Here is a 21,014-nt window from a genome sequence, read left to right as displayed (position 1 = left end):
TTGACTGTGATGGTAGTAGAAACACAGCTGGTGGCATGGTGACAGTCCTCTGCTTCCCCTTCTATAACCTTCTTAACAAACAAAAATATATTTCTTATATCTTTTACTAAAACATACATCTTACTTTCCTTGAATACAAAGATGTTTTCCTTATTAAATTTTAGTAGCTGTAATCACATTTATTAATTAGAATTCTTAACCTTCACAGACCTCAATTTTTAGTGAAACCTAAAAAGTAAGCAATTATGAACTGTCTTTTACATTAACATTCTTTGGCGTGGCAAATTTACAAACACTTTTTATAATTTCTAGAAACTTGCTACTTCATAGTACAATCTTTTAATAAAACACAAGACACGTTTACCAATAGATCCAAATATCTTTTAGTTTCTCTGTAATAAGAAGCCAAAATTAGATAAATCTATATTTAGTAGTTAATGTCTAATATTTTATCTTTTTTATAAATGATCTAGATATTCAATGAATTTTTCATTGTTTAACTTAACCTAGCAAAACTTCAAAGTTTCAGGTTACCAAAGAGATTTTGGACATGTTCCTTTGATCAAACTAACAAACTTAAACAAGTTTTTGTTTACCAAAGATTATCTTATATTATGATAACTTGAAAGACATTTGGGTTAGTTTCTATTACATTTAGAAACAATTTCTATAAGCTCTTACTTTAAGCCAAATAAATAGAGCTCTTTTTGGGGCTGGCCCGTGGCTGAGTGGTTAAGTTTGCACACTCCAGCAGCCCAGGGTTTCGGCAGTTCGATCCTGGGCATGGACCTAGCACCGCTCATCAAACCATGCTGAGGTGGCACCCCACACAGCAGCACTACAAGGACATAAACTAGAATACACGACTAGGGGGCTTTGGGGAGAAGAAGAAGAAGAAAAAAGATTGGCAACAGATGTTAGCTCAGGGCCAATCTTTAAAAAAAATAGAGCTCTTTTCTCTTTTAGAAATTATACCATGTGGAAGTAAAATATCACACATATAAAATAATATAGACACATACACAAAGACTTCACAGCTATTGTTTAAACCTTTAGGATAATGTACCACATCTTTAACAGTCTGCACAAAGCATTTGATAAAGGCCCTCTTTCTAAGAGTACAATTTAACCGTAGACCAATTTACCTTGAGGGGGAAGCTTTTGTTATCTTTTTTCTTAGCACCTGATATTAGCCTCTCATTTTTATCTCATACAGTGTGGGCTTGGGCACCCCTATTGACTTCCCTTTGGTGTGTTTAATTAACATCATCTGAAGGGCAGATTTATGTGCTGTCTCACAATCAGGCAGGGGAAACGTTCCCCCATGAGACATAATATCTATCCCCACAACACAATCCATAATACAATCAGGCAAAAAGAGATGCAGTCATGCTCCCACCGGCTCCATTGAGGCTGTGCCTGTCACCTGAGCCCAGGCTGGAAGGTTCTACCAGCACCTACTTTAAAGGCTTTCTTGGGGTTGAGAAAAAATCGTTAAAATTCAACACCAGCAACCTCCAAATCCAAGGATTTTTGTTCTCTGCTGGAAAGTCTTATATCTAGTTAGGTCACAGAATGTGGGGTGTGGAAGGGGCAATGACTTGCTCAAGGACCCAGTGTCCTGGTTCCCAGGCAAGGCCGGCCTGAGAGGTGGGCGAGGGGGGTCCTCCCGGCTCAGGGAGACCTGCCCAGGGTGAATCTGGGGGCTCTTCCGTGACAGTGACCTGCGGAAAGAGAATGCGTTCAAGCCGGACTGGCAGGTGAAATCTTTTTTACCCCCAACTTTTTATTTTGAAAATTTTCAAACTCATAGAAGAGTTGAAAGAATGGTACAGTGCGTCCCCATACACCCATCACTTAGATTCCTCAGTTAGCACTATTAGATTTGCTTTGTTACGTCTCTCTCCATCCCTCTATCATCTTGGGCCCTCTGCCCATGCCCAGTGTGGGCTTCATTGCCTCCTCTACCTGGAGCGTGGCAATGGTCACTTCACCTGCTTTTTGTCCCCTTGCTGATGATTGTTGCTCTGCAGACACCTGTGTGCTCAGAGTCAGCAGTGTCTCCCCTCTGTGCGCAAGCTCCGGGACACAGCTCTAAACAGTCCTGCGGCCCAGCCCACCCTCCAGCCTCGGTCCTTCCATCTTCCTCCAACTTCCCAAATACCAGGCTTTCTCTTGCAACCAAGGTTTTGCACTTGCTCCAGTTTCTCCACCTGGGAAATCCTTTCCAGCTGTGAAGACTCACCTGCTTGATACCTCTTTCATGAAAGCAGAATCTAGAAGAGAGGCCCAGGTCTGGCACACAGCGCAAGCTCGGTGTGCTGGCTGGACTTGTCCCCACAACTGGGCACCTTGTGCACACCTCTGTGAGCACGGCCTGGTCTGCATTTAGTTGTCTGTGTGTCTGTTTCCCAGCTACGCAGAGGAGGCACCATCCTGCTCAGCTCAACCAGCCCACAGAAGAGTTTCATGGAAGGACTGTGACTCTGTCAACACTCACAGGAGCTAAGAGGAAGCCGAGAGACCCAGAAGCATGGAGCACCCAGGGCAGAAACTGTGAGAGAGGCTCTGAGGGGTCAGCTGAGCTACACCAGGAGAGGCCTGGGCCATGGAGCGAACTCGGGCTGCATGGCTTCCAGCAGAATCAGGGCTGAAGGTTCAGAGCATGAATCTCCAAGCTCAGGTTCTCACTGTTTCCTTCAGAGGATCAAAACTCAAGGCAGGCTCTTCAGTTTAGAACTGAGTGACTTTGAGCAGTCAATCCTGTTGGCGAAGCCTCAGTTTCCTCCCCTGGAGAACGGGGTTGGGAATCCTTGCCTTGGATGGTGGGGCTGGTCCAGCAAGATAAAGGATAGTGCTTTGTAAACCCTCCAGGTCTGCGCAGATAGAACAGATATTAATCGTGCAGGGTCACTAATTCTCCCTCGCCTGGTGCGTTCTCGTAACCTCTTCCATCATTGCAACAGAGCGGCAGAAGCATCACGCCAGTCTCTGCTCGACGGCTCACACACACCACCTCGTGTGGCATCCACAGAGGGCAGAACAGGAGTATTACTGCCCCTCCACACGCCCTGAAAGAGGCAGGCGCTGCCTAAGGTCACGCGGTGATGATTCATGATTAGGAAGTTGGGTCCAAACCCCAGCGTCCTGACTGGGCACCCAGGCCTTGTCTGACTGCCCCTCCCTGCCTCCCCCTTGCTGTATGGAGGTCTCCAGCCAGTGCAGCAGGAGGCAGAGCTGAGGGGCAGCTGAGCTGGGCATGGCCCAGACCCAGGAACTCTGTCCACCCCACCATGGGGCTCAGATGTGCTGCACACACACACACACACACACACACAAACACATGGGCCCGCCCCTTCCTGGGCACACTGGGGAGCTGCCCCGTTCCCAGGGCAACTGTCAACACAGGCAGAAACTCAAAAGACGAAACAGAACACAGCTCACAGCTGGGCTCCAGTGCTCGCCCAGCCTGGAGGGCCTGCTCCCCATCAGCCACTCTGAGCTCTGGGTCCAGAGGGGCAGTGAGGGGAACCCCTGCACAGGCCCTCCTGGGGTTAGGAGGGGGTTGTCCAGGGAGAGGTCTGAGGTCAGGCAGGGGGCTCTCTCTCTCACACACACACACACGCACGCACACACACACACTTGTGTACCCATGGGGAGCCGCCCGACCCCTGGGCTCCAGAGAACCACATCAGCTGGGTACCGACTGCCCTCCATCAGGCCACCAGCCTCAGTCTCCCCCACTGCCCGCGGTGGCCCCGTGGCAGGAAGGGGTCTTGCTGGTGGCCGCCAGGCCCCCCAGGACCTGGAGGCCAAGCGGGAACCCCTGGGAGCAGACAACGTGCAGCAGGACCAGCTGTGGAGGGAGCTCCTGGAGGCCGAGAGGCGGAGTCAGCGGCGCTGGTGAGTGCCCCGGCCTGCCCTCCCCTGTCCCCCAGCCTGACTGGGAGGAGGCCTGGGGGTGAGAAGGAGTAAGCCAGGCAAAGGGCATTGATGGAACAGTGCCACAGCCAAGAGGCAGAGACCACGTCCATGGGGAGGTGAGAGAGAGCCCAGAAGTGGCCGGTCCTGGGCCTAGAGAGGGGGAGGGAGTGCAGCCCCATTGCCTTCATTCTGGGATCCCATCAGCCCGTTGGATTAATCCCTCCAGCCAAGTGACAGGATAGGCTGCAGGGGGCAGCCAGGACACTGTGGCGGCGGTCCAGAGGCAGATGCTGGCCATCTGACCCAGGGAAAGGAGTTCCCTTCATGCATTCATTCAATCCAAAAATTCCCAGGAGAGCCGTTCTGTCGGGCTGCAGTGGGGGACGAGACCGGCCTGGGCCTGGCTCCACGGAGCCATCACTCTCAGGACAGGGCAGTCAGAAAGCAAGCAGAGGACAATGAGCACAGGGTACCAACAAAGAGTGCCAAGCGTGACTGGTGTTGTGAAGGAAACAAATGGAGAGAGTGGGGGCCTCTTTTTTTACAGGGTGCTTACGAGGCCTCTCTGAGGAGGTGACATTCACACTGAGACCTGAAAGATGAGAAGGGGCCAAGAAAGAGTTTGGTGCGTTTTAAAAGTAAAGCAAAACAAAGAATGTCCGTGTGGCTGAGGCAGTCAGTGAGGGGACGGTCTGTGGAAGGCAGAAGAATCCAAGGAATGTGTTAGTGGTAGAATTATGAGAACTGCTGTTAGATTGGAGCAGGGGGTGTGTGTGTGGGAGAGTGTGTGTGAGTGTGTGTGAGTGTGAGTGAGTGTGAGTGTGTGTGTTGGAGTGGAGGGGACATTTACAAAGACAGGGCTGTCTGGTGCAGGGAAAACTGAACAGAATAGGTATTTATGAGAGCAGTAAGAACTCGTGACACTCGGTAGAGGTGAGAGGAGGGTGAGGCTGACAGAGATCGCCAGCTTGGATAACTGATAGGGGGGCCGACAGGGGATGAAAACGCTGAGTTCTGGTCGAGTTCAACATGCCCGAACCACATCCAGATAGAGTCGCCCAGAAGGCAGTTGACTGTGAGTCAAGAGTTGGGCACTGAAAACCCACAGAGACGGAGACGTGAGAGGGAGCTCTCCCCAGACTTGGGGAGTCGAGGGTGAGAGGGACAGGGAGTGACTGCTGATGGACACAGGCTTTCTTTATGGGGTGATGAAAATGTTCTAGAATCAGATAGCGGCGATGGCCGCTCAACTTGGTGAATATACTGGAAACCACTGACCTGTACACTTTAAAAGGGTGAGTCTTATGATATGAGAACCACATCTTATTTTAAAAAGGAAAAAGGTGAGCGCTCACACTGGAGACGGGCATGAGCTTTCCCCGGAAGAAGGTACGGCATCAGAAGAGACGAGGAGGTCGGCCAGAACTTGCAACAACGAGATGGGCAGAAAAGCAACCAGGAGCCTAAGGAAAAGCAGCCAGAGGAGGGAGCCCCGAGAGCGAGGAGTCACAAAAACCAGAAGGAAAGGGCTTAGGGAAACCTAGAGCAGAGCTGCCCAACAGAAGTGCAACCCGAGCCACGGGCGCAGTCTGCCAACTCCTAGCTGTCCACCTGAAAAAATGAAACAAGAAACTGGTTACTTCCATTTTAATAACAGATTTTATTTAATCCTATATATCCAAAATATTATCATTTCAACATGCTGTCAATATACAAAAATTATTAAAGAGATGTTTGACATTCTTCTTTGTACTAAGTCTTTGAAATCCGGTTTATATTTTCCACTTACAGCACAGTTCAATTCAGACCAACCACATCTCTGATGCTCGAGAAACCGACCTCCTCCTGTTTTATAGACAGAGAAACTGAGAGGCCAAGAATACAGCGACCTCACTCAGGGCCACACAGTAAGCAGGCAGCAGAGCAAGGACGGGATCCCAGTGCTCTTTCCTCATCCCTCACTGGCTCTCGCTAAGGCTGAGCATGGCTCTGAGATCAAGGTCCCTGCCTTCTGTTAATTCAAAATCAAAGCTGTTGAAACTTGGCTCCCTCATGACAGCAAAGGAGGCGATGGTGGGTGGGAGGCGCCAAGACATTTTGGAAGATGGAAAGAGATGGGCTTGCCGAGTGGGGAAGGTGAAGCATAAGAACTGCGAGGGGCTGGAGGAAGAGGGCACCGGAGCTCCCAGGAAGGCCCGGGTGTGGAGGCACCGACATCTCGGGAGACAGGCTGAAGACAGGCGGCTCAGTTCAACGTCTGTCAGTGGAACAATTCGGCAACTTGAAAAAGAGCCAAAAAGAACTTCTGGAAATAAAAATATATGAAGTTGAAATACAAAACACAACTGAAGTGAGAGTTCATAAACTCAAGATAGGTTAGTAGAAAATACTCAGAAAAACAAGGAGATAGAAAACGTGAAAGAAGAGCTAGAACCTAGAGCACAGAGCAAGAAAGTCCAACACACCTTCAAAGAGAGCTCCCCGAGGAGAGAAGAGGGAGGTGAAACATTTAAAGAGAAAATGTCTGAGAATTTTCCAGAACCAAAGAAATGCATGAGTCCACAGATCCTGGAGGATGTACTCCACAAAACAAGAGAGTAAACTAGAGAGGAAGACATGGGATCCAGGAGGAGGGCAATCCCAGGCGGGCGGTGACGGAAGGCAGCCGTGCCTTGGTCCTGGCGGGTGGCTGCCTCCTGGGAGCAGAGGACCCAGGCTCCCAGAGGGCATCCTCTAGAGAAAAAACTTAAAAGAAGTTATTGCTTGCCTGATGCATTTGATTGCTGGAAAATAATATTGAGAGGGCTCTTACAATTTTGCTGGAGAATTTAGAATCAATGATCAGTACATAGAAACCTAAGAAAATGAGGAGGAAATGTAACTATTAACACTAGAAAACAATTCTAAGATGTACAGGAAAGGACCTGGGGTCATATCATACTACTTAGTTCATCAGCGAACAGTATTTATAATAATCATAAGGATATAATCAATAAATATCAATTTAACCAAAACCTATAATACAATTACTTGGGGAGAAATGAGAGGAGGAGAAAGGGGCAGGAATGCGAACATAATCTCTTGTAACAGAAAGTCAATCAATAAGTTTACATTTTCAAAAGCTCAATAAATGGCAGTAGGGGGTTATTATTTCAGAGCATGGAGGCGAAAAGTGTGGAGAAACAGCTAAAAGACTGGAAATGCACTCGAGGCTGTAGGCCCAGGGGATGTGAGGGTCGGAGCAGAGAAGCCTGTTTTTATTATGTATTATGGAATTATTTGACTTTTTAAAAACAGATTAAGGTGCCGGCCCCGTGGCCGAGTGGTCAAGTTCCAGCGCTCCGCTTTGGCCGTCCAGGGTTTTGCCGGTTCGGATCCCGGGTACGGACACTGCACCGCTCATCATGCCATGCTGAGGTGGCATTCCACGTAGCACAATCAGAAGGACCCACAACTAGAATATACAACTATGTACTGGGGGGCTTTGGGGAGGAGGAAAAAAAAAAAAAGATTGGCAACAGGTTTTATCTCAGGTGCCAATCTTTAAAAAAGTAAAAATAGATTAAAACAAAATCAAATTACCAGCGCAGGTAATGCAGCTCACTCTCCTCATCGTCACTCTCTTTCCCTCGCCCTCCCCACCTTCCTCTGCCGCACACTGGAAGATTCCAAAGGCACGGGGAAGTGGGAACTGGTTTTTCTTCACAAAATACTTGAGCACTCCCCCAGCGGCCTCAGACAATGCAGAGACACGCGGTGAGACTGCTTCCTCTGGCTTCCTTACGCCCTCTGCTAATCCTCTGGCATCATTGTTTCCACTCTGGGAAAAGTCATTGATTGTTGAAATGTTTGTTCAGTTTATAGGATACGCCATAAATACTTGGTTGACGTTTGGCATTTGTTTCACTTAATTATTTTAGTTCCTCCAAGACATAATAAATGCATCAGTGGCATCAACTTATTCACTTGACACAGTGAAAGTCATTTGTAAAAATGTCACAGGAAGATCTCATACTGCTCACGTGTTTTCCTTTCCAGGGCTCAGAATTGGAGTTTCCTGAAAGACTATGATCCCATGGTAAGACCAACCACCTTCCTATCAGACATACTTGCACTGGGAACATTTATTCATTCATCTAACATTTATTGAGGATCTACCGTGTGCTTGATGCTGAAATGTACAGAGACAAAACACAGTCTTGTTTCAAGAGACTTGGAGTCTGGGGGAAGGAAAATACTTATGTAGAGCATTTAGAAATTAATGTTTCCAAGTATTTCTTGATTTTATTAAGACAAACAAACTGGAAATGATAGGCGTCTGCTGCTGAAATTTTTCCCCAGTATGAGGATGTCAGCAGTGCACAGTGATGTGTGCTGTGCCCCATGTGGAGAAAGTTTGGATGAACATACTTTGTGAATTAATTCCTGCCTTTGATATCGCCACCTCTAATCCATCCTACCAGAGTCATTTTCCTAAACCGCAAAACTGACTGTGTCTCTCCCCTGCTTAAAATCCTTCAATAAATCTGCATTTTTCATGGCAGCTCACAATGAATCTGGTGAGCTAACCCTGCCTCCCTCCCCTCCCTCCTTGCTCAGCCCACACTGACCAACCCACCCTCTCTCTTATCCATGCCTCTGCATGCTGTTCCCCTGCCTGAAATGCCCTTCCCATCTTGTCAGCCTGATGGACTCTTATTCATCCTTCAGGACCCCACTCAAGTGCCTTTTCTGAGAACCCTCCCCATCCTGAGCAGTCTTGACCAGATCGCTCTGTTCCTTACACACACATCCATTCCTTTGGAACAGCATGTACTATGGCAATGATCAACTTCACCAAGCTGTGGGCTCCTGAAGGGAAGGGATAAAGATGGCTTCATCTCTGCACCCACCCCCCAGCACCCAATAAAACAGTTAATACTCAGTTTGTGTTGGATGAATGAGCGAAGCAGGAGAATGAATCTGGCTGTAGGACTGGTCAAGGAACTAACCTGGAAAATGAGCAGTGTAGCAAGTCAACCAGGGGGCGGCCACACTGACATGGACCTTGCAAGGTTTAGTGAAGTTTTAACATCTGCATTGCTGGCCTTGCTGGGTTGCCGTCTGCCCTGCAATAGAAAATTTAGCTCGTGGGACCTGAAATCCTATGCTGAGCTCTTGGTCCGAGCTTCCAGATTGCAAAGTCTCGCCCTGCCCAGGGCTGTGTACTAGCAACCTGACCACGGAAAGCTGCATCACACCCAAACGGTGGGGACACCTGGGCCCAGACTTTCCCAGGTGGAAGCCGGATCTCATTACCCACTGGCCCTGCCGCTTCGATTCAAGCGCAAAGCTAGCCATAGACAGAGGCCGGGACGGCTGAAGGGTTTTGTCCGCCCATCAGATTGTTCTAAATCCCTCCATTTACTCACTCATTCCTCCTTCAGTTACAGAAGTCGCCAGAAAGCACGTACACGAATGTTCAGAGCAGCACAGGATCCTTATAAAGCCCCAAAGTGGACACAACCCAAATACCATCAGGGCAGACGAGATGAATCACTTGTGGGTGACAGGTCACACCGGGGAATACAGTACAGCACAGAACAGGAAGGAACTGCAAACCACACCAAAAATGGGTGATTCTCGCAAGCATGTTCTTGACAGAAAGAAACCAGACAGAGGAGACGTGATCCCATTAAGATAAAGTTGAAAACAGCGCAAGACTAACCCACAGTGTTACAGGTCAAGACCAGGTCGCTTGGGGGCAGAGGCTGTGACTGAGGGGACATCTGGGGGCTCCTCATATTCTATTTCCTGTTTGGAAGTTTGTTGGGCTACACAGTTCCAATTTGTGTCCTTTCCATGTGTATGCTCGACTTCAAGTAAAAATTCACCAAATGACAAACCCCGTGGCACGCCCACCACATGCAACGTCATGGGGTTAGAGAGAGGGCTAAGACCCAGTCCCTCCCTCGGTCACTGGAGGTCAAGCGTCAAAGTCAAGGGGTCCGGGAAGCGTCCTGGGTCGGGAGCCTTGGGGATGAGGAGGAGAAGTCCACAGTGGCCGCAGAGTCGCATCGCTCTTCTGGGGGTCCCTGGCCCAAACCGGGACCTGGAATCGGGCATCCGGAGAACGCTGCCTGCAGAGCATCGCTCCCTGCTCAGTTCTTTCCAGGCTAAGGGCCCGGGGCACTGGCGAGCGTGCAGGCCTCTCCTGGTGTCCCCACAGCGTGTGACGGGACTGTCCCCTCTCCTCAGGGCAATAGGAAGGAGGCTGTGAAGTTGCCGGAGTACGTGCCTCTCTTTTCGGACACGGTCCCCAATTCCACGAACCAGGCTGTGGGCAGCAGGGTGGACACACCCCTGGGGAAAACCCTCATCGGCATGGACTTCTTCTTTGTGGAAGGTGTCCGGAAGAAGAAGCTGGAAGATGAGCTGCAGCCCGTCTAGGAGGAGGAGGGCCCAGCGGCGGCCCCAGGTGGGTGTGGGAGCTGAGAGGGGGCCCGCCAGTCCACCTGGCACCATGCCCTGGTGCCGTCCCGCATGTGTCACCCGGCGTCCAGTATCTCTGAGCCCCCACAACCTTTACGGGGTCTCTGGGGGCTGGTTTTACAGAAGAGATCAAGAGGATGGCGTGACTTGCCCAAGGCCATATAACCGGCAATGGTGGGATTCCCTCTCAGGGCCCCTTGAGGGGGAGCCCTGAACTGGGGTCAGGAGCCCTGACTGCCTGGGTTCGAATCCTGCTCCTGACTCTCAGCAGCTGTGTAACCTGGGGCAGGTTGCTGGAACCCTTTGTGCCTCCATTTCCCCATCTGTAAGATGGGTGTGTCCTGTTGCTGTGTGTGCTGACCACACACTGAGCAGCTTAAAAGAACACATACATATTATCCTTCAGTTCTGGAGGTCAGAAATCCGACGTGGGTCTCACTGGACTAAAATCAAGGTGTCAGCAGGGCTGCGTTCCCTTCCGGAGGCTGGAGGAATCTGATTCCTCACCTTTTCAGCTTCTAGAGGTTGCCTACTTCCAGTGGCCCCTTCATCTTCAGAGGCAGCATCGTGGCATCTCCCAATCTCTCTGCCTCCCTCCCCCACCTTTCGAGGACCCTGGGATTCCTTTGGGCCCACCCCATCCTCCAGGATGATCTCTCCATCTCCATCTCACGGTCCTTCATTTAATCACTTCTGCAGAATCCCCCTTCACGTAAGGTAACATATTCACAGGCCCAGGAGTTGGGGCGTGGGCATCTTCAGTGGGCCATTTTTCTGCCTCCACAGATAGGGATAATAGTCGTACCGATTTTATAAGGTTGATGGGAGACTCAATGAGTTAACATGTGTAACTGGAGCAGCGCCTGGAACACAGCGTGCGGGTGTGTTTGCAGAGGATCACTCTCTTGGGAGGGTGAGTGCCGTCCTGGCAGTCACCTGGGGAAGATGTGATCCTCAGACAGGGGCTGTCTCGGGTCAGTCTCCCCATCTCTTTCGCTGCCTGTGTCATGGTCAGGGCTGCCAGGGTTAGGCTGGAGCCGCACAGGAGGAGCTGCCTGCAGGGGACCTGAGCTGAGGTGGTGCAGGCAGCCCCTGGGTGCCTGTGGTCTGGGTCCATTCCACATCCTCTGTGCTGTGGGGTGGACAGGGAGGGGCCTGGGCCTGGGAGCAGGGCGCCTGGGGTTCAGACACTGTTCTCACGGGCAGTGCTGGCCCAGCGCCTGGCAGGATGGGGGCGCCTTGCTAAGCGTTGGTTTCCCTCCTCCTCCTGGAGGTCCTGCTGGCAGCCACGTAAACTTGACGAGGGATGGTCTGGGCCCCTCGTGTTCAAGCAAAAACTGCAGAAAGGGCTTCTTTCCTCTTTGTTGGTTAAAAAAAAAAAGGTTCGTTCTGCTCTCAGTGGTCTAGTGGTTAACATTTGGCAGAGTCCCGTCTGTGGCTCAGGTTTGTTTTCCGGCCAGGGAACCACAGATCTGTCTGTTGGTTGTCATGCTATGGCGGCTGTGTGTTGCTGTGATGCTGAAAGCTATGCCACCAGCATTTCCAATACCAGCAGGGTCACCCACGGTGGACAGGTTTCAACAGAGCTTCCTGACTAAGGCAGACTAGAAAGAGGGACCTGGCCACTCCTGAAAAAACTGGCCATGCAAACCCTGTGAACAGCAGCGGAGCGTTGTCTAATAAAGCGCCGGAAGGCACAAGGATGGTACAAAAGGACCCGGCAGTGTTCTGCTCTGCTGTGCACAGGGGTGCCAGGTGTTGGGATCCACTCAGAGCACTAACGACGAAGCTCTGCCCTTCTTCCTGGCACGTGGCTGGGCTGGATTGGTGATTCAAGCATGGCCATGTGCCTGGCTGTGGCCAGTGGAATGAGAGCAAAAGCAGCATGCACCCCTTTCAGACCTGGCCCCCAAGACCTCCTGCCGTCTTCTCTCTGCCCGGTACAGAAGGGAGAGGACTGAGAGGATGTGGGAGGATGCAGGAGGATGCAGGAGAGTGGGGACAAGATGGGAGGACCAGGCGGGACCCCGAAGGAAGGCGTGGAGCAGAGTTCTCCCCACACCCACACTGGGCGCTGACAGGAGCAAGATATAAATGCTTGTCATGTAAGGGACACAAACAAAAACAAAGTAACGAAAACAACCCAAAACCAAACTGCCACCCACATTTCCAGTGTGAAGCATTTGAAACTGACTCTGCGTCTGCTCCTCACAACAACCCCAGGAAGTCAGCAGGCGGGGGCATCACGTTCACGTACACTGGCAAAAGTGAGACTCGGAGAGCTGAACGTCCCAAGGTTCTCAAGGCCAGTGCAAGTCCAGCCGGGCCCAGGTCCTTGGGCTTTCTGCACTGTGTCCCTTGCAAGTCCCCGGCCACAGCCTCCTGGAGAGAGAGGGGGGTGGAGCAGGGGGCTGGAATGGCAGCTTTTTCTGATACTTGCCTGTATTTTACTCAGTTTTACAGCTAACCTGAAATGTCACTGCCATTTATGTGTATTAACTCATTTAATCCTCTCAGCAATCTTAGAGACAGGTATTACTGTGCCCTACCGATGAGGAAATGAAGGCACAGAGAGGTTAAGTCACTTGCCCAACATCACACAGCTGGTAAGTGGTAAAGGTGCTTATTTCCGGAGACTATATGGCACTATGTCCTACTGGACCCCCTTAATCCTCAGAAAATTGAGTCCCAAATATTTAGCAAATTATAGCATTTTTCTGCTTAAAGAATCTCTCTGAGCCCTTGGGAAAGGGAGAACTGATTTTCCCTGACACCAAGAACAGGTCTTCAGTGCTATCAGGAGTTACACAGGACAGGCTATTTCCCCATAACACAGAGCCCACCTCACTTCCCGGCCCACCATTGGCCCCTGCCATGTGTGATGGGACAAACCAGGTCTGACTCCAACCTGGCTGGGAAGAGGGATGGTCACGCACGGCAGGGTACAGCGCTGCGCCCTTGGGTCTGGAGGCTGCAGCCTTCTTTCTCAGGGTCTGAGAGGGGAAGCTGGGCTCCCTGTCCAATCTGAGATCACGTGCCTGGGCAAAAGTCAGTGGTCAGCACAGTCAGGGTCAAGGTCACATCATGGCAGCGTCACAGGAGGCTCAAGGCCCACCCTTGGACTGGGTTGGTACAAAGACAGCTGCCCGTGGCTCCTTACAGACTCGGTCTGCATTTTTGCCATGAGCATGCTGTATATTATTTTTACACCCAGAAAAAAATTATTTCCATTTGAGGGAGAGGGTGGAAGCAAGAGGCATTCTGGGGGTGAACTGCACATGCAGGTGGTCGAGCCCGTGCAGACTGCAGAGGATCATTGGGGGCTTCTCTGCCAGTTGCTAAAGGGAGTCTGGGAGGCCCAGACCCGCGAGCTTCCACGGCTTCCCGGGAGCACAGCCACTTACAGACGACGCGACATACTGAGCACAGATAGCATAGCACCCAAATCGTCTCTGCTGTAAGTATTATTGTCACCACTGAGAGATTTGGAGACTAAGCCAAAGACTTCACACAGTCTCGTCAGGTCCTGCAGCCAGTGAAGAGCCACGATCCCGTTGCCCACCTGACTCACCATGCCGCATCCTCCTCTCCAGGCCTCGGTCTTCACAGCTGTGAAATGGGGAAGGGAGACTGATCCAAGGACATCACCCCGGTTCTGTTCTCTGGGCAGTCAGCGAGCGCAGCATCTGCAGGTTTGCGGGCTCTCTGACAGCATGTGACGCCACGCCATTTCTTCCCCACAGGTGTGCAAGGAGCTGGGGGTCGGTGATCTTGGCTGGCGCAGCGGGATTTGACTCCAAGCTTCAGGTTGTGTCCAATTCTGTCCACATGTCTCTTGTTTTCTTGGACTGACAGCTTCCTGGGGGCCTTTTCTTCCCCTGGCACATCACCAGAGCCCAAGAGCCAAATCATACCACACAAGGCTTCTTCGTGCACCGCATCTGCTAGCCTTCTGTTGGTCAAACAAGTTGCAGGACCAACCCTCCCCCACCAGGGCAAGAAAGCATTCTTCGCCCACAATGGGAGGTTCAGAGGGCAAATATTGGCTGAGTAACGGATCCCAACTATAATGCAGAGGATCTGACCAATTCCACAAGTAGCCCTGGACAACAGTTTTCCGTAAAATGCTTAAAAAGCATCTGAAATAGGGCTCTGGGTCTCCCGCTGCGTGCAGATGAAGCCCTTGAACTGAAAGGGTCCAGACCTGGCCCTGTGCAGACTTGGGCAAGCCCTCCTCTAGCCAGGCGCCTGCTCCTGCTCCAGCTTGTTCTGACCCTACGCTGGGCCGCGGCCTCAGGAGCTCTCAGCCTGCAGGAGCTTGGACACTAGCTGCAGACCAATGTCCACCTGTGGGAGATGAGAGGACAGACCCCCCAGCTAGGGACTCAGGGAGGAAGTCCTCCTGTAGAAGGGGATCATGGAGCTGGTCCTCAAGAAAAAGGCAGGGAGCTGGGAGGGGAGGGCAGTTCTGCTGGACAGGTGGACAGAGCGAGGAAGGGCGCCAAGGCAGGGGAGCAGCCAGCAGACTTGCCCTGGGCAGAGAGCCCCCGGGCCCAGCCTCTTTCTGCACGCTGCAGCCCACCTGCCTGTCCACGCTCCTCTGCGTGCGTCATCATCGTGGGAGACCCCTCCTCACAACCAGCCAGCTGTATCCTCCGCTCCCTGCCACACCTGCCCTCCTTTCAAGAGGATGCCTGCTCCTCACCTTCCCACGTGGTGGCCACGTCACCCACTAGGAGCCAAGGAACTCAGAACCAAGGGGCATCCGAACCAGAACCCCAACACCAGCCTCGCGAGTCATTTGGGCCAGAACAAAGGAGGCTGGATGGACCAGGACAGGAAGTGGGCACCAAGCCTGCAGGCTCAGCACCAGCAAAGGCAAAAGGAGCAATACGAACAGAGGCGGGCATCTCAGAGCCAGCAGGCTGGGAAGCGGAGGCCCGGGAGGCACCGGAATCCGGCTGATGAGCCGTCAGAAAGCCTCAGGATTCTTTCTTCACTTTTTATCACTGCTTCTCTGAGCACCTCTGCCTCACTCTCCTCCCTGTGACAGAACCGGCCTCTGTGCTTCCATGTGACACAGAATGACCACCGTCCAGGGAACATGCGAGGTGAGCCCGCAGCTCCTTCCTGTGCCCGGAAGTGAGGAGGTGTTTAAAACAGCGTGGGGAAGTGTCGAAGGGACATTAAGAGCCCACCTGAAGGGGCTCCTACGGGCCAAATTTGGGAAAATATGAGCACCAAATGATGCTCCCCCCTGGCTGCACCGATGATAACACAGTCCCGGCGCTTCTGGGGCAAAGCCAGGGCCCAGAGCTCCCCTCAAAGAAGAAGAAAGAATCCAGGTGTTCATACCAATAACTTTAAAAAATTTTAATTAGAGGAGGAAAAGGTCTTCTCCATTGAAGAATACAGAATAAATGATAAACAGAAAATTGCCGTTTTATAACTGCCATTTTATAACTAACCAATTTAGGCCAAGAAACAATAAAAGACACCGAAACCACCGAGTGAAAGATTCTTGGGGAGCAGAAAATGGTGAAATCTGGAAGATTTCACGTTAACCGAATTATTATTACACTTAACCTCACCAGTAAAGGACAGCTGACATCACTGTTGTCCTGCTGTGCCCCTGACGTCAGGGGCCTCCTGCTGTGGCCCAGAGGAGGAGCACTCACCAGGAGCACTCCGCCCATCGCACACAGTCTGAGCGTGATCACGAAGAAACATCAGGCAACGCGGGCTGAGGGCATTCTGCTGAAGAGCCAGCCTCCTTCAGAACACCAGTGTCACGAAAGGCAAAGGACAGGACAGCGGAGGGCGGAATCCGGATTAAATGCGACACAGAGCACGACCATGACCAGCTCCCGCATCACAGCAAAAGTAGCTCTAAAGAACACTTTGCAGACTAAATACTAGACAGCAGACTAAACATTAGACAATAGCATTGTATCGATGTTAAATTCACGCAGCGGGATCCCTATATCGAGGTTACGTACGAGAACGCCCTTGTTCTTAAGAGATAGATGCTGGAGTGTTCGGGGGTAAAGCGTCACATGTCTATCACTAACTTGCAAATGGTTTAACAACAACAAAGTGTGTGCAGTGTGTAGATAGAGATAAAGCAAAGGTGAATAAAAATGTTAACAATTGACAGAGTTAAGGGAGGAGCACACGGGTCTTCACTGAACTGGTCCTGCACCCTCTCTATAGGTTCGGGAACCTGTAAGAAGCTGGGGAGGAGGGGAGGGGCCCCTGAGTGCCAGCCCCTGGGCTGAAGAGCCAGGGTGGTGTTGGAATCAGTCAGTGCTCAATTCCAAGTTCCTGGAAGGCACTGGGTGGCCAGCTGCAGTCAGGGAGCCTCTGCTCCACTCCGCTGCGGCCTGAAGAGTTGGGTGAGGCTCGTGTGACGACAGGCTGGGTTCCCTGTAAGCATGCAGATGGGGAGGAGTCAGAGCTCCTCCAGATGGGGACGCTCGGTATGGGTTGGAAAGATACCCCAGTAGATACCTGCTGCCGAAACCCTGGTCTTGGCACTGCCCACACCTCCTGAGGATGCAGAGGAGCCCCAAAGGTCAGCCGTCTGATCAGAAAAGCCAACATGCTATTGGGATGGCCCAGTTGGGACATGGGGGCTGGGACTCGCACACCTTGCTTCAGGGGCCATCCCCGACTCCGCCCGGGGCAACCCGCCTCCTGCAGCTTCGGGAGCAAAGCCAGTGGCCACAAAACCCGAAAACATTTTGCAAGTTTGCACTTGGTAGGGAGCTACCACTTATTGAGCACCTACTGTGTACCTCTCAATAACCTCATGAGGTGGGTGTGATTATCCCCATTCTAAAATGCAGAAACTGAGGCCTAGCGAAGTTAAGGGCTTGCCCAAGATCATGCGGCCTGCCAGGGCCATGCTGGGAGGACAGCGGTGGTTTGCATGACACCCGAGTCCCAGATCAGTCACATCCAGGGCTTTGGGCACAGCAGCCAGTGCAGGGACAGCTCACAGCCAGGTAGAAATCCTCTTCCTACACCCCTACCTCGGCCGGCAGACCTGCAGAGCAGGTAGCTTCTGTCCTTGTCCCAGTCAGTGTGTGCTCTGCCCACAGGAGTCTCGCGGGCAGCCAGCCCCCCCGGGATGGTACAGGTAGGCCAGGCCCCAGGCAGCAGCAGCTCTCTACGGCTGGGGTCAGGCCCAGGGCCTGGATACCCCCAGGATAAACAGAGCCCCAGACGGAAGGGAAGAGAGGAAGCCACCGCCACATGGCAGGACCAGGAACTTCCAACCACGACCACGTGGAAATGGCACCAGGCTCCTTGCTGTCACGGATTAGTGGAATGACATAATGAAAGAACACCTGACACAGAGCAGGCACTCAACAGATTCTAGATGTTTCTGTAGTTGCCACTGCTACTGTCGATAAGCCTTCGATGCTCGTCAGAAAGCTCTTTACTTCCCTATTTTATTTTCCTATGAGCAGTAACTGTTCACTGATGAGTGATCTAACCAGGGCAGAGGCCAGCGCGATTCTCATCCCACAAGCAGAAGCAGGAACGGTTTACACCCAAATTACAGTGTCTGAACGTCAGCTGAGTCCACTGAAACCGTGGGGGCACTTAGTCAACTGTCCAGATTCCCTCTGCAAATAAAACCTGAGATTACACCTCAACGTACCTGAGTCTCAATCCAAAATCCAGGGGGAGCAGAAGCGCTCCTCCTCCGTGCTCCTGCCATCCGCCATGCTGCACCCTTCTCTTCCGGAGTGTCCTCTCCTCCCTGCCCGACGCCTGGCACATGGGTGCTCCCTTCCCTCTCCCCTGTCCTCAGCCCAGGACAGGGCCCCCAGGAGAAAGCCCAGAACTCACGAACTGCGGGTCCACGGCCAAGCACAGCGGGCCCCTTGTGTTCAGAACTGCGGAGCGTTTCAGGAGAGGCAGGGGGAGATGTGAAGGGCCAGGAGGGCTCTTTGCCCTGAGATCGTCACAGAGACAGCTGTCTTGGGGACCAGCTGTCCTGGGCAGTCTCTGCCAGACTTCTTGCCCCCTTGGTCCTCAGCCCCGCAGCTCTGACACCCTCTCTTCCCCACGCCGAGCATCCCCAGCCCTCTCCAGCTCCCAGCCCCTTCCCAGCGGGCTCCTGAGCACTGGGAGCCCGGCAGCCTGGTCAGAGCAACCGAGCCGGTGCAGCTCCGAGGGAAGCAGAGGTGGGAGACCAGGCTGAGCCGGCACAGAGTTAGACAAACTCCCACGGACCGTGCAGCGGCCTCAGCCCTCACCTCCGGCTATGACGCCCAAACACCTCAGAGCGACAACAGTTTACATTTCCCGCCACTCCCCAGCATGCAGTAAGGACTAACAAACAGAAATCGCGTCTTCTGTCCAAAGCAGCCCAGGTCCCGGTGGCACTGCCTGCTGGTCACTGTGCCGCCTGCTGGGGGCGTGGCTATGTGAAGCCGCTGGCTGTGACAGTCAGCCAGCAATAGGGCTGGACGTGGCAGACGCCCTGGCAGTTGGGCTTTTCATGGGACCCAGCCCCTGCCAAGCAGAGGCACCCCCAGGAGACTCGGGAGGCAGAAGGCAAAACCCCAGGACCCTTCCAGAAGCATAGACACAGCGGCAGGTCCTTCTGGGACAGCCTGGCCCCAGTGCTGTGCGGGTCCGTCCCAAGCTCCAAAAGCTCTGGGCGGCAGTGGCAGCAGCGTCCCTATGGGACGGCCTTCCCGGTCATGGTGACGTCAGTGGAGGTGGCGGCAGCTCTTCACCGAGGTTGTGGGAGTTGTGCCCGGGAGACCCTTGCTAACATCTGCTTCCTCATCTCTCAGTGATCCGGCACACTGCTTAATAATAATAAGTAAGGTAACTAAAGAGACGATTCTGTGGTCTGTAAACGAATCCTCACTGACACACTCTTCTTGGCAGGGACCTTCCAGACTCCTCAAAGTTCTAGAACATTCTGTCTCTTGGGACCCTGTCTGGGAGGCTCACCCAGGACTCATTTTGAATTTACCATAGAGAGTGAGCTCCAAAGCATGCAAATGTGTGACTCAAAGAAGAGTAATGCTGACTCTTTCGTTCCCAGGGGCTGTGGGGAAAGTGGGGTGGTCTGCTCTTGAGACCACTCGACTTTTCGAAGATAGGATCTTCAGGGCAGCCAATGTCAAGAAGATGCTCCTGCACTTAGCTACTCAGCCGTCTCTGAAGATTAGCTGCACTTTAAATCCACGTGAAGGAGTGGCACTTCCAACCCACTGCGGTCCATGGTGCACACAGCACAGCGTGGTCGAGAGAATCGTATTTCTGGAGGAGTCCACAGCGAGGGCGGTCATCCCTATTCTAGCCAGAGCTTCTCAACTTAGTGTGAGTGCAGAGCTGGGGGTTTCGTTAAAAGGAAGATTCTGGTTCAGCATGCATGTGTGTGATATATATCACATGCAATGTGTGTGGGTATATACAGAGCATGTGTGAAATTTCTGCTGTTTAAGTCGCCCAGTCTGTGGTATTTTGTTAAGGCAGCCGGAGCAGATTAATCCAGTACATACACACATACACACACACATACATATCACACACACCCCTTCGCTGTCTCCTGAGAGGGCAGAAGCGATGGTCCCTCCAGAGCAATGAGCACATCTAGTCTCAGGTCTTCATTTCTCAACACCGTTCTCTATCCGTTAAAAGGACGTGGGGCTCCTTAGGCAAATGGCTGATTCCAGGGGAAGCCGGGAGCGCTGGGTGACAGTCAGGGCGAGGCTCAGTAAAGAAATTACGACAACAAACTGCTGGTGATGCCAACCATCCGGTGAGCGCCAGGCAGCTTCTGACATGCCCACCTTACAGAGGAGAATACAGGGCACCAAGAGACTGAGCAAATTGCCTAGGGTCACACAGCCAATAAGTGGCAAAGCTGGGGCCACTAAGCCCACCCAGAGGCTCGGCTGGCACCAGATTTCAGGGGAGCATTCCCGCACAGGGCAGAAAGGGCACAGGACTGGCGTGGAGACGGACTCCAGCTGGTGCCGGCTGTGTGACAGGAGGCAAGCTGCCTCCCTTTCTGGAGCTCAGAATCCTCACCTTGAAGTGACAACAGCACTTCACGCCCAGCCTCCCTTTTGTTTTAAACTTTTTAATAAGGAAAATATCAAACCTATACAAAAGTAGAGCGTAGTATAATAACCCCCGGATACCCAAAACCTACTTCAGAAATTATCAACTCTCACATCATCTGTAAATATTTCAGCATCTCTAGAAGGTAAGGACTAAACACATACGCGCGCGCGCGCACACACACACACACACACGCTCTGTGTTCCTCTTAAAGATTTCTTTCTAAACATCCTGTTGTCCTTTAGCCTTGCAGGGAGGGCTCAATACCTTCTGGTCTCTTCCGGACAAAGGGGATGATGGCCAGGGGAGGCCTGGAGGAGCAGGGAGGGAGCACGGGGCAAACGGCAGAGCCTCTAACAGCTGCCCGGCTGAGGCGCACAGCGCAAAAGCAGCCATCGTGGACTCTGGAATTCCCTTTTTCTGAGTTTTTCTGCTTCATAACCTTGACTCAATACCTATGCGATTTCGAGAACCTGGAGAATGCACCCCACCCCCCTCATTTTGTGCCACGTCTAAATTGC

The 21,014-nt window shown here is 52.1% G+C and overlaps 1 protein-coding gene across 4 annotated transcripts; it reads left to right on the top strand.

Annotated features, from left to right (window-relative positions):
• The first annotated feature begins 3,416 nt into the window (after nucleotides 1-3,416).
• On the top strand, nucleotides 3,417-19,855 carry CIMIP5 (ciliary microtubule inner protein 5). Of its 4 annotated transcripts, none has more exons than XM_070574465.1 (4): nucleotides 3,417-3,903; nucleotides 7,963-8,002; nucleotides 10,162-10,381; nucleotides 19,469-19,855. In XM_070574465.1, the coding sequence occupies exons 1-3, from the start codon at nucleotides 3,653-3,655 to the stop codon at nucleotides 10,351-10,353; spliced, it is 483 nt and encodes a 160-aa protein (XP_070430566.1). In that variant the 5' UTR covers nucleotides 3,417-3,652; the 3' UTR covers nucleotides 10,354-10,381; nucleotides 19,469-19,855. The 4 variants fall into 4 exon arrangements, with proteins under 4 accessions (XP_070430566.1, XP_008528118.1, XP_070430567.1 ...); XM_008529896.2 differs by lacking the exon at nucleotides 19,469-19,855 and adding an exon at nucleotides 14,139-16,562; XM_070574467.1 differs by lacking the exons at nucleotides 10,162-10,381; nucleotides 19,469-19,855 and adding an exon at nucleotides 8,635-8,847 and having other exon boundaries at nucleotides 3,462-3,903.
• Nucleotides 19,856-21,014: the final 1,159 nt, after the last annotated feature.

The sequence above is a fragment of the Equus przewalskii genome, chromosome 14, assembly GCF_037783145.1.
Source record: "Equus przewalskii isolate Varuska chromosome 14, EquPr2, whole genome shotgun sequence".
NCBI classification, from domain to species: domain Eukaryota; kingdom Metazoa; phylum Chordata; class Mammalia; order Perissodactyla; family Equidae; genus Equus; species Equus przewalskii.
The sequence above is the reverse complement of the archived record's forward strand: the minus strand, read 5'-3'. Positions and strand labels throughout refer to the sequence as shown.